Here is a 22,350-nt window from a genome sequence, read left to right as displayed (position 1 = left end):
GACACTTGTGATGTAGGAGATTAATTTTTTCCTGTCCCAATGCAAGTTCCCAAACACAGCAAAGAAATTGCAAACAGTGTTCTCTGTCTCTCTCCAGATGTAGCCAGAAGCAGCAGAATGATTTTTGAAAATACTGAAACTAGAAGAGCTTGCAAAGCTATACAGGCTTAAAGTTACTAAAAGTGGTAGTAAAAGTTATTCTTCTTCCTTATGTAAATAGTTCTGTGTCAGTCAGTTTAGCACCTTCCTTTGCTCAGAGCAGACTTGATAAATTTTGTGCATTTTTTTTTCCTATTTAGATATTTTTTTACTTGGAGGGTGGAATAAAGTCTTGGTATCTCCTTCTACTGGAGTGTGGTCTAATGGTAGAAACAAGTCAGAAAATCCTAGTTCTTCACTAGGCTTCCTTTCAATTTCCCTTGTAACTGTGCAGAAAAGGCATCTTTTCTATTCCTCCCTAATTTGTGTGCACAAATCATCTTTCATCAACTTTCCTACATTTTACAGCCACAGTTACTTATAAGCAGGATTTATATCTCCTGCTAAAGGCCAGATGGTAGCAGCTCTCTGCTCAGTGGTAATGGTGTAAAACTACAAAATGACACTTTGCTGTGTGGAAATAAAGTGCTAACGATTTCTCTGCGCAAAAATTCTGCAGCCACACAGCTCCATTACTAATCCAGCCTTACCAGACTGCTGTGTGATAGGGAAAAATGATCCCTGTTTTATGTCTCTGAAACTGAGATACAGAGAAATTGTGCAGAAGGTGCAAGAAACACTCTCTGTACTGATTGGAATTGTATGAGTGCAGATTTATGATAGCAAGGTGCGACATAACTGAAGGAAAAAACTGCAAGTTATGCTTTACAAACTTAAAATAGTGGCCCCTCCCTTTCTCTTTTTTTCAATATGAATCATGTTAATAATGAGCTTACTTACTCAAAATAATGAGTTTGGTCAAAGTGGAAACTGTTGTAGATTGTAGTATTGAGGTAGAGCAGGACCAGTGAAGCAGAGTATGTGAGAAAAATGGGACAGAGGAATCTGCAGGGGAGATGACCAGTGATCATTGATCTACAGTTACTGGTTTTTGGAAGGTTTTTGTTGTGGGGAAGGTTTTTTGTTTGTTTTCTATTTGCTTTTCGAATTACACATACAAGGAGTGATATGTAATTAAGAGTATGTATACACACTGTCTGTATTAGAATTGCTGATCTATTTTTTTTTTTCTTCTCTACACTGCTGTAGAATTTATTCTGTAACTTATTTTCTGCTTGGACTTTGCATTATAGCTTTTTCTTTCATATCACATCTGTAAAATTGGTCCCAAAACGTAATGCTTGTGGAAGAGAGAATGTGAATATTGTCGGAGTGGGGGTGACAGACATTTTATTTCCTACCCTTAAAAAAATGCCAAGAAATTTATGCAGTGTGTTTGTTGCTATTACTTTACTTGTTTATTGCTCCAGCATATCTGCCCTGTGACTTATTGTAGGAAGAGATAGGGTAGCACATGAGACATTTGAAATATTTATGAGGCTAAACAGCCGGAATGGCTCTGAGTTTGGTCAAAGACCTCTTGACTCTCTCGAGAGAAGCAAACCCCCATCACCATTCAGAATTACCAGTCTAGTTTGTGGCTGATTCTTGAAGACCAGGATTGTACAGAAATCAAACACTTCAAAGGCAGAAGAAAAACGTAGATACTTTTTGCATGTCTGGTGCTGTTAATAAGGTGATGAAGCTGGCCTTGTGACATCTTTATTTTCCTGATTTTTTTTTTTTTTCCTCTGCGACTGAACTCCTTTTTCTTTGCATTGTTTCAGCAACGTGAGGTGATGTTGCAAAAGCCATTGTCTGGCTCTGGTTTAAACTTGGACTTCATTTTCTCCAAAACACTTATTTCTGTTGGCTTTGAAGTTTGAGGCTTTCAGTAGCCCAAAACATCTCTGCCCATTAGCTGCATTGAAGCGAGTGGGTAAATTCACACCTCATTAGGTGCTGTGTTGCTTGTCAGGCCGCAGAACGAACAGTCAAACACAAACCCTGTATATGTTAAAACCAGAAAATAAACCTCCCGACACCTTCCTGCAGTGGAAGGGACTGAAGTCTTTGACCTGCCTTTGTCCGGGTCAGGTCCGGCTGAAGCTGTAGTGCTGAGCACAAGAGTTTCACTTCCTCACTTGGAGTTTTGGGGAAGGAAAGTGGCTGAGAAGGTGTTGGTGCTGTGGGGTAGTGAGTGGAACAGCAAGAACTCGCTGTGTCAGTGCCCATCTGTCAAAGCTGGAGGGACAAGGTGGAGTTAACACAGATCGAGCTGAGATAAATGTTCTGTATGAGGTCTTGTCTGTGCTCAGAAAGTGGGAGAGTTAAGGAGAGCTGACTTAAAGCATGGAGTGCATGAATAAAGCCTGGCTGGATACACTCAGTTCAAGAGATTTGCTCATCACTGTGGTGGCCTTAATTTTCCTGAGTGCTGCTCCGTGGTTCTGCCCTTTCTCTTGGAAACTCTTGTGGTGCTGCACTGGAGGTGCCATAAATGTGTATTATAAAGGTGGCTTTTCCCAAATATTAGAATGAATACTATATGTATAATTGTACTGCATTTTGTTTTGTTAATGGACTTTGGAAAAGTGATGAGTGTATTTTCTGATTGTGACACAATGTAAGTAGAAAGAGGACTGGGTTTTTTTTCTTTGTGACATCTGAAGTGACCATGCCAAAAAGTATGGGCAAGGTTGTCACCTTGTAACCCTGCATAAAAACTGCTAACTTTCTGGGGTTTTTTTTATCAAAATGAAAACAACAAAAAACCTCAAGAAGAAAATTTATGAGACCCATGTTACCAGAGAGTGGAACCACCCACAAATAAATCTACCAGATAAGATGATTGAAAGGACACAGCAATCCTTAAATATTGAAGTCTGAAAGAGTGAAAAGTGTGCTGCTGGCTGACTTTATGCCAGGCACCTTCAACTGAGAAACTTTTGCTTTTTGTCTCCTAATAGTCTATTTTTATTTTTTATTAAACTTACAAATTTTTAGAAGAGTGTGAGGTGAGCACACGTGTGTGTGCTGCTGGCCCTGCCAAGCCTGGCCTTCCCATCTGAATGCTCCAGAAGAAAATATGTAAGAATTTTGCAGGCTTCAACTTTTGAGCCTTGTTTGTTTTAAAGATGAAAAGTGTATTTTGTGTAAAATACGCTGAAATATGTGGAAAATCTTATTTTGCAGAATCCGAGGATTTTGTGTGCCCACGCTTCTCTATTGTCCGTGTTGATGATTCTGCACATAGCTGGTTCTCCCCCCCAGTGCTCTGTGTGAACTCTGTGCAGCTAAAATTGATTCTCATTCCCTTGATGGTTCATTTGCAGAGTGGATTTTATTTATTTGGCTTCTTTGACCTTAACTAGACAAATGTATTAAAATTCCTCTTTGACACAGAATAATTTGCAGCAACTTATCATAATTTCATTAACTGTAATACCCTTCTAAAAGCTTGAAATTAAAATTTTTCCTCCTGTTTATCCTCGCTTAGTACTAGATTCTGCAGCCCTTAATCTGGTAGGAGGTGTGTGCCTTTCACTGTAAGGACACTGCCCCTCACTTGGCACAACAAGGTGTTGCTGTAGGTTTGGGAGGCTTTGTCTTTTACTTTCAGTGAATGGCTCTCATCCCTTTGCCAGAATAAGAGTATATTTTCCTCCAGAAACCAGTCTAGCTTCTCTTTTTTTTCGCCTTCCTGCTTCCAAGGAGAACTGCTTTACACACCAGACACATTTGTATTTACAGATAAAAAGTTTTTGAATTAAAGTAAAATTGAAATCTAGGGTGAGACAAAATGCTTAATCTTTTAAGCTGTATGCACTGTGGGATAGAGTGGCTCTGTCTGTTTATCCCTTTGCCTCATTTAATGGTACAAGACTGGAATCCAGCCTGAAAGACATCAAATCCACATAATGAAAAATCTGGCCAGCACCCAGGTGTGGTTGAAGATGTTGCTTTACAGCTGCCCCATGGTACAGCCCTCAGCTGTGTAAAGAAGCCAGCAGACTAAAACACAAGCAGGCATTTCACAATAGCATGGAAAAGGTGCAGGTTCTGTCTGTTTGAAGCTGAGATAAAATACCAACCATGACAGCACAGAAAGGAGAGAGAAGGCAACACACTAACAAAGGTAGTGGCTGGCTTTTGTTTCAGTCTGCAGTTAAAAATTTGATTTTGAAGGAGCTGATGTTTGTGTCTGTGTGTCTTCATTGGCAATGTAAGTAAGGACAGGACAATGTTAATTTTTAGCAGCTTAAACTTCAGCAATTCTGGGTGTGTAAAGGACCTTGAGGAGTGTTGTTCTCCTGGTGGTTGTTAGTAACCAGAGTGGGTACAGCCTGGTGTACTGAAAAAAAGTGAGGGACCACTGTTGGTGGGAGTGCTTGACTTGATTGAAAGCTAGTTGTAAAAGAAAAACTATTTTATAGGAAGATTATTTTTGAAAATAACCTGTCTGGCTGAAAGGTACAATTTGTTTGTGTGTTTTCAGCATCAGCAGGAATTCAGCTATACTGTAGGTACTGTAGGTTTGCTTTTTTAACTGAAAACCATGCTTAAAGCAGTCAGGATAAATATGCTGTTACTTTCCAGTTTAGCTGATCTTGAATAGTTAAAATCCAGTTTAAATTGCTGCTGGGCATCTTACAAGCAAAATCTGTCTAGGTCCTTAACTGTTGCTGTTCTTAGGGGATTTTTGGATCTTGGAACAGCAGTGTTTCATTAATTGTATTTGCAAAGTATGAAGTTTGTATTTCAAAAACTTTTCAGTTTTTAAAAGCTGTAAGGTGGTTGTTTTGTTTTTTGTTTTTTGGGGGTTTTTTTGTGTGTGTGTGGTGGGTGGGTTTTTTTGTTTGTTTGGTTTTTTTACATTTTAAAATAGAAATAGAAGTCTTTTGGTTAGGTTGGGGGTTTTTTTTCTTTCCATTTTTGTTTTCGGTTTATTTTACACCATATCAAGCCCCTAATGTTAGCAGGAGGTTTTGCTTTGTCTGAAGTATCCATGAGTAAAAATACTTTTTTTCTTAGCCAATGCTTGCTGTTGGATATAAGCCATGGGTGTTACTTTGAGGGCAATAATTTAAAAGGCTTGGTCAGTTTTAACTTCCTAAAAATGATACAAATGTTTAGACTCTGGCTGGACAAAGGACTGTTGAGCTGTAAATGGAAATAATCCGTGTTATTTTTGAGATTGGCTTCTGTAATCAGAAGTGGCAACTTCTGTTTCAGGAGGCAGTTTGGAAGCAGTGTAACAACTTTAATTAAACAGATAGAGCTAGAAGAGGAAGAGTCATTCTAATTTTGCAGTCTTTGGAACAGTTATTTAGCTGCAAATACTGATGGAATAATTTGACTTCTTATGTCCATATCTCCATCTTAAAACAGCTCTTGAAAGGTCACCAGCATGAGATGAGGCATCTCATGGGAAATGATCATGGCAGTTTCCAGTTCCCTGGAAACCACGTACGAAAAAAATCTGTAAATCTAGTAGTTTTTTCATTAACATGCAAGAAAATCATAGCTTTGATGTTGACAAGCATCTACATATCTACTGCTAATAAATTTGCCACGTTGGCTCACTCTCAATTTTTACATTTTGACAGTCTCACTATGCTTGGAGATGAGGTCAGTTGAAGCTCTGGGTTTTTTATTTTTTTTGTTTTGCTTGGTGTGTAAATGTGTGACTTTGGTTGGGACCCAAGTTTCAGTGCAGGGTTCTTGTGTTTCTCTGTGGTGTTTTGAGGCAGTGCCTGCTTCAGAGATCTGCTGGGGCATTATTGCAGTTGGTATAATATTCTGGTTTTGGGCCCTTGGAGGGTGGCAGAAAGGTGTGTTGCTTCCACCAGAGCCTCCCAGCTGTTGAGGAGTGTTCCTCCCATAAACTGAACTGAAAGCAGGTAATAAGCCTGGCAATATTTGCAAAGTCTGCTCTCCTGGGCCAGGGGGAAAGGAGCTAGCACGGCATGCCACGGTTTCACTAGGCTCTCTCCACCCTTCCTTTTTTTATTTCTTCCTTGTGATGCTAATTTGCAAAAGCAAAAAGAGGCTGCTTTAGTTGGGGATCTCACTCTGCATAAGCCAGGATTGCCTGTGTCTCAAAATAAATATGGGCTCATTTCGAGCTCAGTAGAGTGATCATCTGGAAAACTAAATATGAGTTTGTATCACACCAGCCCTTCCACACTGCTCCTAATGGACACAGCAGAGCAGGAATCTGCCCCTCAGTGTACTGAATGCTTGTGGGTTTCTGTGTAATTCCAGAGTTGTTGCTGTCTTTATATCTCCAGCCATTCATTCAAGCTTTTCAACCTTGCAAGTATCAGAGGCAGACTGCTGTGTATCTGTCTTAGCACTCATTTGGTTTTTGTAGGTATCAGCCTTTTTTTTTTTCCTTCCCCTCTAGCTTGTATAACCATCAAGGTTCCATAATCTGGGCACCTGAGATGTGATAGGAATTTTGTCTTTCAGACAAACTCTGTGAACTGGTCCCATTCCACCCATGCTGCCCACTCAGCAGCTTTTAGTATGTTCACAATTTCTGTGTGCCTTCAAATGGTGGACATTGCTTTGTGCAGTCTAAAACATGCTCTTAAATAATAAAAACCAACAAAACCCTGGTGCTGTTGATTTGGAAGGGAGCTTTAAAAGAATCTTTAAAAGAAGGGGCCAGGTTCTTCTGCCTGCTTTTGCAGGACTTTTAATGTAATCTTTTAATAAGTGATCTTTTCTGGGATGTGTCCATCCCAAAGCAGAGGAGGAGGATGGAGGCATTAATGCACTGTAGCTTCTGGAACTTGCTTTATCAGAGTCCTAGTGTAGACATTGGAATTTCTGTGGAACAGGGAAGTAAACCTGTGTTCATTTATCTGTGTGTAAATGTCAAACTTGCTCAGGCAGTAAGAACAGCAATTGTTTGTGGTAGGCTATGCTGAATTTCTTAAATATTTTAGACAAATTGGAGAAGGAAGTGTCTGCTGTGAGTAGTTGATGTTCCTGGAACTGTGGTTTTGGTGCAAAATATAATTTTTGGTTCTGCAGGACCGACAGAAAATAATTTCTAATCTCTGGGTTTTGCAGGCTGAAAATCAGTAAAGCCTTCTGTTTAAATGGTGTTTGACATAGGAATTATGCAAAAGGGAATAGGGTCCAATTAAAACTGGCAACGGTGTGCCAAAAAGTCTCTTGCATTTTTTTTTTTAGCACAAAACGTAGTTTATGTGGGCAGTTTTGATGGGTTGGAACTATGTTTCAGGCAGCATTTTTCAGTCAAAGGGTTTCATTTTAGGGATTTTTTTAAAATACTTTTTATCATAACCTAACAGTTATATTTAAATGGTTCAGAATAAAAAAGGATATCACTCAATGGGACATCCTCAGAAACACACGTGCATTATTGTATAGAGATTATTTTTGGTCTATAGGTAGAGGTATGAGTAGGACTAAAATCAAAGGGAGGGTTGATGTTGCTCAGTGTCTGTCTTGAAATTTTCTGGATGCTGTATAGTCAGTGAGGACAGGGGATGGAATTTGAATTCAAAACTCCTTGCTCAGTTTGCTAAAGCTGTTCCTGGATTGCTGTTACTACTCTGTTTTACTGTTTTATGGCACAGTGACCCCGGAGAGGGGCAGGTGACACTGAGACAGATGCTGAGGAGGTGCTGAGGGGCTGAATTTGGGTTCCAGAGCAGGGAGATGCTCAGGCACTTCACCTTCTCAGACCAGCTTTGAAACGCAGTTATGCCTGAGGTGAAATAGTTTTTTTTTTCTTTTTTTTTCTTTTGTTTCCCTGCTGTTTAGTGTTTGTTCACGTGGCAGCTGTCAGGCCCCAGCTCCGCAGGGAAGGGGATCAGCACAGTGAGTTCAGCGGGTTCACGGCAGGTCAGGCCCTGGCCCACTGTGCAGGCAGGTTTGTGTGGTTCCTCCTCCTGCTCTGCTCTGCTCTGCTCAGGAGGAACAACCTACCAACTGGAAACAGAAAGCTTTTTTTTTGTTTGTTTTGGTTAAAAAAAAAAAAAGTGGTTTTTTGGTGGGTTTTTATTTAAACGTAGACTAAATATTCTGGCGAAAGAGCATAAAAAGGAAAATCGGACATCTGAAAAAGGTTTGGCTCATGGCAGCTCCTTCCTGTGAACTTTCCACTGTAAAGTAAGACTTTCCATTCAAGGTTTGTCTGAATGGCCCTGTTAGCCTGTGCTCCTCCCTGCCAGTCAGCCTGAACTGAACTGACTGGGGAGGTTCATTTTTGGAACCCTGGGCACTGAGAATTTCAGACTGTCTGTGCTCACAGGCACTGACCCCCAAGCAAACACTGCACTGGACCTGAGCCCGTGGAAAAGGCTTCCAAAATTGAGTGACAGCACTGGGATTGTGGATGTGGAGTTTGAATAGAAGTGTGTGATATCACAGGGTGGAAAACTTAGAGTTTAATGGTTTAGAATATAGTAATATATATAAAGCAAGATGGAGGTTTTAGGGCATAGGCTGAATCCTCCTTTTTCACCTTCTTCTCCACGGGTCTGGGTGGGGTTTTGTAATTGGATAGAAAAATCCACATTGCAGACCATGGGTGTTTGGTTATTGGGTTAAAAGTAAAAATAATTTAGGTGTCATTTCTTGACTGGACAGTTAGTGCTTCAAAGACCCTGTAAAGAGATAGAGCTATTTTCTACTTTGTTAGTTCGATAAGAAACCCCACATTTGGTATTACAAGCAAGCTTTCCTGAAGCTCCTGGGGTTTTTTTAGGCATAGTTTGTTTTAGATTTTTATTTGTTATAGAGTGCTGGGTGGTGTTATTGAGCTCTGGTGTTGGTAGGCTGTGTGGGGTCAAAGTGTGGACTGAGCATTGCTGGAGTAAATGTCTGTGATTATGCAAGAGTGAGATGAGAAACCCACGTGGCCCTTTTTGTTCAGTTCTCAACCCCTCCTGGTGACAGAGGGGCTGAATTGGGCCAGGCAAAGAAAGCTTCCACGTGGAGACCAGCTATAGGACCTAAAAGTCAAGGCATCTTTGTGTTACTGCCAAAAAGATGGTAAAGAATCCAATTTCTGAAGACTGGGGTCAGTTTGTGTGTCCTGCAATGTAAAATTCTGTTGCAAAAAGCTTTCAGACAAGACTTTGCTAGATAGTTCTGCAATTCCAACTCTTTGAAAAATGAAGTAAAATCTGCCCTTGTCACTGTTTTTCTAAATAATAGATGAACTTGGGTTTTGTTTAATTCAGCTCATCCTGCAACTTCATTTGTGTTTGGTTTGAGAAAAATCAAGTGAGCAGCAGGACATACTACACATTCCACTCTCAGCCTTGCAAATAGATCCAGAAGGTCTGACTGCACTCGTAAAATAGGTCAGAGTGTCTTGCTTTTTCCCTATTTTGTATAAACCAAGCAAAGCCAGACTAGAGCTTCTTTTGAAAAGCAAAGCATAATCTCGAGGTGTAGGTTTTGTAGAGGCCAGTCTGTTTAGCAGCAGATATATTTAAAAAATCTAAAATTCACGGGGAATTCTGGTTTTTCAACGGGCTTGTGGAGTCTTGAAAAAATCTGTAGAGACCTCTGGTGGGAAGAAATGGAGGAATTTTCTCTGTTAGAAAGTGAAGGTGTAGAGGTGGATGGATCTCAGCTATGACACCCTCTCTCTTTCCCTGTTTTAATGATTTCTCTTTTGAAATTTCCCAGGCTTGCTAAAACTACTGAATGGTTTTAATGATGGAAGAACAAACTTTGCCTTATTTTAGGGGCTTGATGCACAGTCCACAATAAATTGTGTTGAGAGAATGCTCCGACAGTCTGACGTAACTCTGTGAGATGCCACAGGCCTTTCCCAGGAGTCTTTAACTTCCACCATGGAAATTAAGGTGGGGAAGAAGACCCCAAACCCTTTCCTGAAGTGCACAACTTCCTCTTGTAATGTACTTCATCTCATAATTATCTCACTGCTTTTTATTCTCCTTAATGTCTCTGGCTTTTGCAATCAGTGCTGCACCTGCCCTCAGCAGGAGGGCTCATTTGGCAAATGCATCAATGCATGACACCCTTCCTACAGTGTCTCTGGGCCTGTTTAAAGCATTGGCAGCATTTGACTGCACTTCCTGCAGTTGTAGGCTGCTGTGAAATTTCATTGATCTTGGCAAACAGGAAATTCTGAGGGGGAAAAAAATCTCAGTGCAAGACTCGTGAAAGGCCGTGGCCTGATTGGTTCCTTGGCTAATGGTAAAACACAGCAATAGTGCAGAAGACTGAACTGCAAAGAGTGCTTTTCAAAGTAATTAGCTGTAAAATGAGGAAAAGCACCGTTCATCCCAAATTAATGGTGGGCTACAACCAGCCACATTTATTTTGAAGAGACCATTAGAGAGCTTTGCTGGCGTTTCAGCACTCATGTAGAAAGCTGGGTGCTGCTGGGGTGGGAAGGAAATTGTCCCTAATGGAAATTGTGCATGGCATGCTGGGATGCACAATGCAGAAGGGACAAAAGGTTATTAAAAAAAAAAAAATCTTATCAGAAGTACTTTGACATTAGTCCTCAAGTAATTATTTTTATCCTTCAATAGGTGCATCTGTGTGCTATTGTGCTAACACTGCTGCTTCTCTTATTAATTATACTCCTTTCAGCTTGCTTCACGAGAGTAATCTAGCAGCCTGTACTAATTAATGCAGTTCAAATCAAACATAGTAAAAATAACAGCTCAACTGAAAAAGAAAGAAAAGGAGAGGGGAAGGCAAACCCCAACACTTAGGCAAGTGAGATGCCAAAACAAACGTGCAAGACTGATACAAAAATGATATCTTCCACATTTCAGGCCTTTAACAATTATTGAGTGTTGTGAGATGTGGTACCTTGCTACTAAGAAATCCTGTTACCTGCTTTCCCACCCTTCACCCAAAGGTTGTTAATCATCGGTCTGGCTGTTGGCCTCAGTGGTCTGAATTGAAGTGAAGTGCATTTGCAAGTCTTTCCAGCAACAGATTCTAACCCCGAGTCTTCTACAGCTTTTTGTCATTGAACAGTAAGTTTAGTGGAGAAATATGTCCTGGGTAATATTATCAGCTTCTGCTAAAAGGTTTACAAAACAAGAGTTCACAGGGGACTGATACCTTTCATGTCCTTCTTTTACAAGTGATGTTTGGAGAGTTCTGTAATCAAAATATTGTGCCAAACACTTCCTAGAATGGTCAAACCAACCCACAGAAGACCTTGAATCTTGCACAACCTCCTTTCAATCAGTAAAACTCATAGTGTATGAAGTGCTGATCAGATGAGGTTTTTTCCCAATATGCAGAATGTTTTTCTTATATTATTTAATAGTTGTGGATATGGCAAAGTTTGATTCCAGTATTTTTTTTTTAATTGGTTGTTTCAATGGGGAAATGGAAGGTACCAGAATCACAACTTCCGTCTGATAGGAAAAGCAGACTTGGTTTTGAATTTTAAGTGTTTTATAAATCCGTGTTTTGGATCCCATTTTAATTGTTTAGTATGCAGGGCAGAGACTAATCTCATTTTCTGAGCCACAAACTTTGAAATCAATCCTCCCTGCTTCTTTGCTATGTTTTGCTTGTAAATAATAAAATAAATTTGCTACTGTGAACTGCCTTTCTTCAGGAATAGTCTTCTGTGAACCACACAATAATAAAGTAATACAAGGAAATGCCAAATACAGGTTTATGATAAGTTTTATAAAATAGGATGTTTTGGATCCAAACTGGGTTCTTCAACACCTGCCAATGGATCTTCCCCCATTGTCCTAAGGTTAGCAGTGAGCTATTCTTTGCTTTAGGCATACTGGCTTTGCTGAATAAGTAATTGACTGAAAGCTAGTGGGTTTAAAGAAATGTCATTTGCGCAGCACAGGAAATTAATTTTTTTATTTTTTATTTCTTTTATCACTAACCATTAACATTTGTTCAGCTTGCATCATTGTGGATTTTGTATTTGGAATGATATCCAAGTTCAATAAGTAAACTTATGAAAGATACTAAAACTGCTCTCCAGACTGATTCTTCAGGGGTGATTTTATTTGCTTTGATTATTGACTAATGAGCAGCTGAGGTTTATGATGTTAAAAGAGGGGATAAATCTGAAGTAGGAAATACTCCATAAGGCTTTCAATCAGCAACATGCATTATGTGATATCGTCCATTTCCTAGCACTGAGATATCATTAATAACCTTGAATGCAAATTTGCTGATTAAAATAGGAGCTGGGCTTTTTCTTCTAGAAGTATATTGGGATAGGAGAGCAGTGAACAGATTGTGGTAGGAAAAGGTTGCTCTTGGTTTTGTTAGTTCTATGAAGATATTTTAGAATTGTTGGATTTGTGACTTCCTTGAAGAAAATCCCTTAGAAGAACTGCTCTGCTTTTTGTTAGGTTTCAGTGGAGCATGTGGTGTACAGAGTGGGGACACTCATCCTGTGGGATATTTTCTTCCTTTCTCATCCCATTCCATTTTGCTAAATTTTCTGTTTCCATATTGTGATGACCTTCCTTGGGTTTTTTTTATTAAAGTACCTCTGGATGTGAGTTTCTCTCATACTTGAAGCTGAAGGAGCAAAATGTGCTCAGTACTCAACAAAATAAATATACTGATGAGAGAAGTGAGAATGCTACTCCTGCTCATCCATCAGCGTGCCTTGGTCCTCTCAGTCTGAATTAAAACTTTAATTGACTTCTTCATGTTGGTGCATTCCTGGCAGAGGGAGTTGTTCAGGACTGGGAAATGTTGCTGGCATGGGTTTGGGTTGCTTTGCTTGGAGGTGTGTTGTTTTTCCCTGGTGGCACAAATGCAGTTCCCATCAGAGTGAATGGGCTGGTGCTGCTGTGAGCCAGAGGTGGGAACCCACCACCAAGTGAGCAAAAAGTGAAATCCAACAGGGTGACCTCATTGCCAAGCAGGATTTTGCAGAAGCCGTGAGCAGAGTCACAATTTAAGTCACCTAAACAAGCCACAAGAGTGAATTTACAGTTTAAAATACAGCAGATTATTTCACTTTCAGTTAAAAGAAAACAGAAACAACCTTGTCTCCTCATTTTCTTTGCAGGGTCTGCCTTTAGGATCTGTCTTTTGGGAGAGCTTTAGTTCTGGTGGGGTTTAAATGTGAATCATGGGTGAGGTATTGTTTTTATTGTAATGTGCAGAAATTATCAACAGCTCAATGGAAAAGTATGTATGAAAGGAAATATGACCAGCACTTCAGTGCCTCAAATGATTATTAAACCAGTTGGTGTTTCATTTGAAAAGTTAGTTATTAAGTAGATAGTCTCCCTGTGATGAAATAGCAGTGGGAATATTGCCTTTACTCAGAATACTTGTGTGGATTTCAGATGCATCTTTTAATCATGATTTGAATGTATTGTGTCCTGACTTTTTCTTGGTTACACCCATTTTCCCCCCTATGATTTGTTTTGCTGTTGGCTTTAGAAATGCAAGGATTCTTCCACTGGTGTCTCAAAAATCTGAGTAGCAATTTTTTTTTTTTTCCACTCAGAGTTGCATGTGCAGGTCTAGTACTTTTCAGTGGAGATGTGAACTCCATTGAAAATCGTTTGGGGGTGGATTTTCAGCTGGGCTTCGTGGTGGAATTGAGGTCATCAGCCAGAAAACAAAGCTGGAATGGTGTCAGGAGTCTGCACAGGAGGTCTGGAAGTGGGACCAGAAGCGTGGTCATCATGCAATGGGAAGTCTGGAAGTTAAGTCAGTATCAAAAATCACAGACACAACTGTAAAACTAATCAGGTAGATATAATAAGGGTAAACTATTAACCAATAAATAACTCCTAAGAAATGTAAAGAGAAAATAATTTGTACTGGGAGGGTCGTTTATTGAGGTTTTCATCTACATTCATTGCAAATACCAAATAAACAATTGATTTTTAGTATGTTTGTCCTTTGGAGTACAAGTTAAGGAAGTGCTGATTTACCTGTTGTTGTCCAAGGAGATTTTGAGGAGTAATATAGGACTTGATTCTCCTGTTCTTTGAGTTATTCAAGTAGAAAAATAATCCTTTGTGTGAGAAAAAGTGAAATTACCTGCTTTCTTTGCAGGAGATTTTCAATTTATCTGCATAACTTTTCAATATATCTGTGTAGGAATTCAAGGTAGAATTTGCATTCATGTTTATTTTGGGTACTGGAATGTTTCCAAGGTGGCTTTATAGACTCTGGATCCTGTTCTCTGCCCCATGGAAGAGTTTCTGCTCATATGTGCTGCTGTCCACAGGCAAGGAGAGCAGGAGGACAATGATGACATTCCTGTGTGGACTGGAGGACAACCTTCCTCTATAAATACACATTATTTTTCCTGTTAGATGACTGATGCTGAGAGTGGTTTTTAGATGAGCTATTTTTAAGAGAGCATGTTATCCACTGAGGATGTCATTACCTGTTGCAAGAGTTTTAATATAAACTGTTTTCGTATTGATCTTGTTGTATATTAAGCTGTTTCTTCCTTTTCTTCAACAGGCAGCCAGATAAACTAGTGGTGGTTTGGACAAGAAGAAGCAGAAGAAAATCCTCTAAGGTTAGTTGATTCTTTAATAAGTCCCAACTTGAGTGACAAACAGGGTCAGTGGTTTGAGGGCCCATTTTTTTGAATGTGGGGAGCAGCCAAATAAATAAATGAGAAGTATTTTATTTGTTGACTTTTCTTTTTAACTCAGTTTATCCATAAAGTTCAGAATTAACTGCTGTTGATGTCTGTGCTAGTTTATGGGAACTCAACTCTGATTTCAGCTTTGGTTGTTTGTTTAGCAGAACTGTATCACTGTCAGTTCAATTCAGTTATTAATTACTAGACCTAATTAGAAAGGAGAATTGGTTTCTTTATAACAAGTGTATTAAAAAAACTAATAAAGAATCTGACATCCCTGCAATAGGCAGATAGAGGCTGAATAAGGCTATTTCACAACCTGAAATGCTACAAATAAAAAATAATAAAATCAGGGTCTTTCAGCCCAGCAGTGTGTTTTTGAAGTGAATATTTACATTTTCTTTGTACAAACACTGTGGGCAACCCTGTGAATTTGTGTTTCATGACTAATAACTTGGTAGCCTGATGCTTTTTTCCTCCCTTCCCAGGAGAATCTCCTCTTCTCCTCTTGGAGATGATTTGGTCTTACTTGCTCATTCCCTTCCCCCAAGCTGTGGCCTCTTAGCCTGGTTGGATTTATGGCAGATGATCTTGTCAGAGAAGAAATTTTGGAAGTTATAATAATTCTTTGACATTGCAGTTAAAAATAAGATGGTCTAAGCTTCTCTTTCTTTTTTTTTTTTTTTGTGTGTGTATTCGTGTAACACAAAATGATGTCTTAAAGAACTCTGTGATAGTGGAGAGGACATCCATGATAGAGAAAATATCTTGAAATAATTGTGTTGAAGAACTTAAATATTTAGAAAATGTGATGCACAGTTTTCTACCCTGCTCAGGAGAGACTTGGGTTGTTTTTTTTAACTGATACTCCTCTTTCTGACCTCTTTTTCTGATTGTCATGCATATTTGTTGTATTTTGTCTCTTAACTTGAGGTATAAACTATTCTAAGTTGTTTTAGATGAAGACTGGTTCCTGACTGCACAACTAAATGCTGTGCATCCAAAACTCAGCAAATTACAGCATTTCCCTGAGGCAACAGGATTTTCTGGCATTAGCTCAGCCTTTTGGGCTTGAAGTTTTTTTTCAGCTGGGCCATAAAGTTCCATGATGTGTCCTCACTTTTCGTCACCAGGCAGTAGAGGCAACTCTTGGATAAACTGGGATATTTAAACCCGAGACTCAGAAAAGTTTTTGGCTCACTTAAGTCATGTTTGGTAAGATCCCACAAATATATTTTGAAAGAGGCTGAGTGACCCTGAAACCTGAGCAAAGCAGAGTTAATTTTAAAGCTCAGGTATGGCTTGAGCTGTTTGGGTCAAAAACTATAGATCAATAAATGTTCTTGATCCCTTAGTCATCCTGCCAGTAAAATACTTTATTCAGCATACTTGTTTCATCTAATTGCTTTATTGGAAGCAAGTCAAATGAATATTTCCTTTGATTTTATTTTTGGTGGACACTGGGTTCAGTGAGTACGAAGCATTAATATTTGTCCGTGTTTTTCAGCTTCTTGAGAGGGAGGAAGGGAGGGATGAGGTTTTAGCTTACTGTAAAGATGTTGTGAAGGCTTTTTTGGAGGCTGTGTTTTCTGATGTTTTCAGATCATTAGAGTTGATGAGGGATATCACCAGCAGATAGTTCCCAAACTCACAGATATGGCCCTTGGGATGCTCTCCAGTAGCTCTGTGTCTCTTTTGTATTGGGAAAGTACAAGAGATGTATTAAACAAAAATGTTGTGCAACTGGAAGGTGGAACTATGGATGTGCCCTGGGATTCCTGCTCTGAGATAATTTTAAAATGCTATTGGGCTGAAAGCTGAGTTCTTGATGTCCTTTGAAGCCCTTGTTTTTCTGTATTTTGCTTCCTACCCCATATGTTTGTTTTTTTTTTTCAAATAAACTACAGTGGTCCCTTTATTAAAAGAAATAATGAGAGGCATCATGTGCAGGAGTCTGAATATTTTTCTTCTTACTGTGGGAAACAAAGAATAGGAGCTGTGGATATGTTTAATTACAGTAAGTTTCAAAGTGTTGCAAATGAAAAGCAAATACTCCTTTTGAAAGAGCTTATAAATAGCAGTCTGATGGGTGGATGGATACAAGACCATAAATATATCCAGCAGTAACTGACCTTAATGCAGATTTAAGTTACTTACAGTTCTATTTTGGGACCTGCTCTCCAGGGGAAAGCCTAATTTGAAATGTATTTCCTGAGGTGTGTCAAGATGAGGTGGCTCTGTGTGGTTGGGCATCTCTGTTCTGTGTGCCAGGAGTTCACATAAAATGGTGATTTGCAGTTTTGCTGTGCTTGGCAGAATTACTGTGCAGTCCTAGAATCATAATGAACTTTAGCTTGGGGAGGGTGGGAGTCACCTGTCTGCTGGTGCAAATGTCTGATGGCAAAATCAGGTACACTCCTCAAGCTTTATTTAGATGCTGTTCTGCATCTGTGGTTTACAGAAGGTGCAGCTTGTAGCCATGGACTTGTTGAACTCTTCCTCAATACCCTGGCACACTGGAAAGTTGCCTGTCCAGGTTTTCAGGCCCTGGGCTTTTGGACCTGTCTCTATCTATCTATCTATCTATCTATCTATCTATCTATCTATCTGTCTATCAGTCAAGTGGTGGAAGAATGTCTTTGTTCTAGTGTAGAGCAAGGGAAAAATGTGTTGAAAATATGTTTACCTTAATTTCACTGAGATGCTCTGAAATTTCCAGGCTTTGAACTAAGAAATTTCAGTTTGAAAATGGATGTTGCCATGATGTCAAGGAGGTGCTTTCTACTATTCCTGGGAACATGCAGAGGCTTTTGGTTGAATTATACACCTCTGAAGAATCAAATTTGCACTTGATTCTGAGAGCCTGACAGAATTATTCTTCAAAGATTCTTTTTGTATCAAAGCTGAAAGAAGGTGCCTTGCCTGTGATTTCAGCACTTCTCTTGCAGGTTAATCAAAAACTGTTTAAGCACAAAGGAAAAGGAACAATGCTGAGAAGAGGAAAAGAACTTGAGCAGTGAGAATTTAAGAGGCAAGAGAGGCAAAGGGGCAGGGAGTAAAAGGAATCCCTTGTGCAAAACAGCAGCCTGGCCAGCGTTTTTCCAAGGTTCTGCCATCAATAAAGCAGCAGCTGGGTCACCTGTTTTGCTGGTTTTTTGTTTGTCTGGGCTTTGGTTTCTTATTTGGTTGGTTGTTTTTTGTTTCTAATCAGAAACCTATAGGCGATGTGAGAAACTGAGGAGACAGGGAAGAGTCTCTTTATCTGAGCATCATCTGCTGTGGATGGTGAATAAGGCAAGATTTGGTGAAACAAATAGCACAAATCATGTATTTAATACATGATGTGTTCTTCATGGATGTCATGAATGTGTGTGAGTGAAATCAAGCTTTAAGGGGTAGCCCAGTCCTAGAGAACCTGTGGTGGAAATGAGCTTTTGCTCATTCCCCGAGCTTAGCAGCCTCTCTGTAGCTCTTTAGCAGTAATACACATCTGTACAATGCCAGTTGTAACACATGAATTGGAGACATTCACGGGAAGACCTGTGGGAATCCTTGGCTTCCTTGTCTGCTCTAAAGGGCCACTGACAGCAATGTCTTGATCAAAGGCTGCCTGGAGTTTCCAGGGCTTTGAACTTCCTTCTTTGGCGCGTGCTTGGGTGTTTTTTGGACTGCATCCCAAGGCATGAGTGTGACTGGAGCGTTGTTGTGGTGCCCAGCCTTTTTAACTGGGGGGCCAAGCACAGGGATTTCAGGATGATGGTGGGGGGGATGCCAGTCTGGAGTATGGTCTTTAATTTGTCTCCCTTTGTGACACTGAACTGCAGTTCAGAAGAACAAGAAGCAGCCATTCACAAACTGCTGGTTTCCTCTGGTGTGAGGGAATTGGCATCTTTTCCCAATCCATTCTTTTCCCAGTAGGTCTATTAACAGCCATATACAACTCTGGCTGTCTCTGAGGGTGAATGGCTTTGGTGGGATGCATCCCATGGAGCAAATCCTTGGTGTTCCAATGTTCCAAAGCCACACTGCTGGCATGGAGGCACCAGATGAATGACCTGGCTGCTTAATGTCAGCTCTTCTTGAGCTGTTTTGTTTTTTGGTTTTCGTTTGGGTGTAGGGGTGGGGTTTTTTTGTCTGTTTGTTTGTTTGTTTTTGTTTTGTTCCTTTTCTGTCTAAGTGTTCTGCCCGGATAACACTGAGGAACAGGGATTATCCTTACAAGCTGAACTGCCCTAAGCACCACTGGAGCCAGTTGAGCTCCTGCTTGCTTCTTATGCCCTGAACAGCCTGTCACACGGACAAGTAGCAGAGCTGGCAAAAATTTTATAAGGAAAAGAAAATCAGCAGTTTTCTGGCTCACAAAAAAGCCACTCTTGTGGCTGCAGGTGGGGAATAATCGTAGGTCTGTTTCAGAAAAGTTTTGCTTTTAAAACCCAATATTGACAGCTTGGCAATAGGAACAATTTTTTTTATTCATAAATATAAACTGGTCCATAATTTTGCAGCAGGCTGAAAATATGGTCAGCTCTAGTACCTTAGAGAAAAGTAACATGAAATTCTCCTGCACAGCAGGATGAAGCAAGGTGGTAGTGAAGAAAGCAGAAAGCAGATGAAGCATCTGAAAGGGCAGGTTCCTGAAATAATGTAGTATCAAGTCTGTCATTCCAGTTCAAGCACAGCAGAACAGCAGCGATGTTCACATCACAGGTGGTGGATTGCAAAGCTGCCTGCCTGGGTTGGAACTGTTGTTTTAAAGAGAAACATGAATCTCAAAATGGGATAGCTTGAAGCGTCCATGCCAGTCTGTAAGCTCATCTCCACGGCCTTTCTGTAGGAGATTTCCTCCTCTCCCGGTCATCAGCTTTGTGCCAGAGCAATGCCAAAGGTTGGACAGTGTCATTCACACCCTGCTCTATTTATAGGGTATTTCAGCAGCCCCTCCTGGAGCCTCTGTTTCCAGATTTAAAAGAGCTTTCATGCTAAGTTGTCATCTCTCATTTTCTACTGGCAGAAAAAAGGAAGAGTTGCCTTTTGCTTTGAAATGCAACAGAGCACTTCTGTTTCTCTTTCCAGACCATGGCTCCCATCCCTCAGATCTGGAGGCAAGGGCATGGTTGTGGGTGAGGCAGCTGCTGTTGGAAGCAATTTCTGCTTAGCTGCCCTTGCCTTGGCTTCCAAGACAATGGGAGATGGCTGGTGAAGACCACTAGCAAATGAGGAAAAGGTGTGTCTGAAGGCACAACCACCTGATGGAAAATGGGGTTAGAGGAGGGGATTAGGGTGGAAATGTACTGTGCAGGTGCAGCACCTTGCCTTGGCCGAGCCCTGACGGCAAGTCCTTGTCACCCGCAGTGGTGGCCTGATCCGGCTCCAAGTCAAGGCTTATAATTTGGGAGTTGAAAGGGTTTTTTTATATAGGCCAGATGTAACTTGAAGACACTGCAGCATAGAGGTGCCTGGCATGAGAAATGTTGCATTAGAATAACACTCTGCATCTTAAATTTAAATTACTGTCATTTGCTGGTTCTCTGTGTTCCTCTGGCTTTTCTTTCCCCTTTCCCTTTCTCCTTCCCAACAACCCAGACAGTCCTTTTGATGTTATCTTTTTCTGTCATGCTGTTTGTGTGATACAGTGTTTATTTTTCAAAGCCCGAGGAGGACTTAATAACATTCATGATCACAGAACAGCTTTGCTTTAAAAGCTCATTAGTTAGAGCTTGTCTCCTGGTTGTTACTTTCAGTGACAGGAAAACATGTATATCCCTGTGTGTTTATTGTGCCTCACTGACTTTCCTGGTGGGAGGAAATGCTGATAAAGGGTGTCAAGTGCAGTGTTGACTGCAGCAGTGAATGCTCATTTTTCTAGGATTTTTTAATAGATAGAAAAAGTGATCCTCAAGTGGGCAGGCCTGGACCTTGGACAGCAAAAGTTTGACATAATTGTCAGTATTGGCCAAACCCAATTGGCCCGGTTGGAGCGAAAACCCGGACCGGATTTCACCTGGAGTCCGGAATGGAGTCTCCCGGTTGGAGCAAAAACCCGGGCCCAATTACTCTTTTGTGCAAACTGGTGCCTGCAAAGAGGATGGAGTGCCCCTATGAAGGAGAAGTTACTGATTTTACAAGATGCTACCAGAGAACACAGCAGATGTGCCTGGCTCTGGATCACTGCCTCATGTCTGCTGAAGATCTCTGTGGGCAAACTGGGAGTGATGCAGGCAGCTGTGGGTTCTGTGGGACAGGGGCACGCAAATTGCAGTGTCTGTGGTAGTAATGACATCTACTGTGCTGTGTTTCGCTGCTCACAAAATACTTTTTTTTCTTGTAAAATATGTAAGTTTTGTTAGTGTTATTTGGTGTTGTTTGCTCAGTTATTCAGAAAATACATCCAGGCCCTCTTTAGAATGATGAGATTGAAATTTGTGGAGTTAAACCAGTAGAAATTGGGTTCTTTCAAGTTGCTATTGTTTTAAAATTCTCCCTTTTTTTTAGATGCTCCAAATTGCTACTCTGCAAGCACAAAGCATAGACACTCACTGAAAAATCTGATCTAACAGCAAAGTCATTCTTAAAGTTGCCCAGGTTACTTTAGGATCCCTGAGAATCTGAGTTGCATGTCCTGCTAACCTTATTAAAGCAAAAATACTAATAACTTAAATCTGAAATTCTGAGTATTGGAAGGAGTATAAAATTGCAATGAGTGATGCTCTAGGATTTTTAAAAAAATGTTAATTGGCTTCAGGTAACAGTAAATAGATTTTACAGTCTTTCCTGATAAAACTTCCACATGTTTCTGGTAACACCCTGGCTCTATAGCTGTTACTTCTGCAGCAGCATCCTTCCCTCATTTGTCTTACAGCATCACAAAACAGATTAGGCTGAACTTGGAAAAAGTCATACTTATTCCAAACCAGAGCAGAAATGCTCACACTAACCCAAACTGATGCTCAAGGGTAGACAGTCTATTTAACTGTTGGGGTTTTTGTTATCTTTTCTAGGTGTAAGTACCCCAGCATATTAATTCTTAAGAACTTAAATGTTTTAGTAGCATTATAGATCATTGTTTTCACTTTTCTTTCCTCAAGTAAAACTTCTTGCTCCATTTATGTGTAAATGTGATTAGACCTGCACTATGTGTTATACACAAAATAAAGCTCAGCTTGCTACAGAAGTTCTGACCTTACAGCCGTAATTTTTGCAAGGCTCTGAGTGTGCTGACCTCTGCTATGTAATAAAAAAGCTGAGTTTAGGACCTTGTGAGGAACAGCTTTAGTTCAATGGATGAGTCTGCTAGTGGTCTGAGTTTCCTTACTGTCATTCTTAATTGTGTCCTTTGAAGTGTTCACTAGAGTCATGGGTTTAAGAATGTGGTGTTTTTGGAGTCAGTAATATGTTACTTTTACCTGCATGCCCCGGGTCCTGTGGGAGTCAAGTCAACACTTTTATAATGGCTTCAAACAACTGGTGTTTTTCTTCCTTTAGGCACACAGCTGGCAGCCTGGAATCAAGAACCCATACCGTGGGGTGGTGGTGTGGCCTGTACCTGAAAATGTTGAAATTACTGTGACTCTCTTCAAGGTATGTTTCTTTTTAAGTGATCTTTACTATTTCTTAAACAACACGTGAAAAAATTCTGTCTGGAAACACCAGATTATAGTCACAAGATCTAATCTTGCTGGTTTTATGTCATGACCTGCACAACCTGATGTCCTCAGTTC

At 40.2% G+C, this 22,350-nt stretch overlaps 1 protein-coding gene across 8 annotated transcripts in view; it reads left to right on the top strand.

Annotated features, from left to right (window-relative positions):
- EHBP1 (EH domain binding protein 1) overlaps window positions 1–22,350 on the top strand; it is a 204,306-nt gene that overhangs the window by 14,012 nt on the left and 167,944 nt on the right. For all 8 annotated transcript variants that reach the window (XM_083857807.1, XM_083857805.1, XM_083857808.1 and 5 more), the window contains exons 3-4: window positions 14,506–14,563; window positions 22,115–22,210. In XM_083857807.1, the coding sequence (XP_083713933.1) occupies window positions 14,506–14,563; window positions 22,115–22,210 (154 nt within the window). The remainder of the gene's footprint in view (window positions 1–14,505; window positions 14,564–22,114; window positions 22,211–22,350) is intronic.

The sequence above is a fragment of the Zosterops lateralis genome (assembly GCF_965231275.1).
Source record: "Zosterops lateralis genome assembly, chromosome: 3".
Lineage (NCBI taxonomy): Eukaryota > Metazoa > Chordata > Aves > Passeriformes > Zosteropidae > Zosterops > Zosterops lateralis.
The sequence above is the reverse complement of the archived record's forward strand: the minus strand, read 5'-3'. Positions and strand labels throughout refer to the sequence as shown.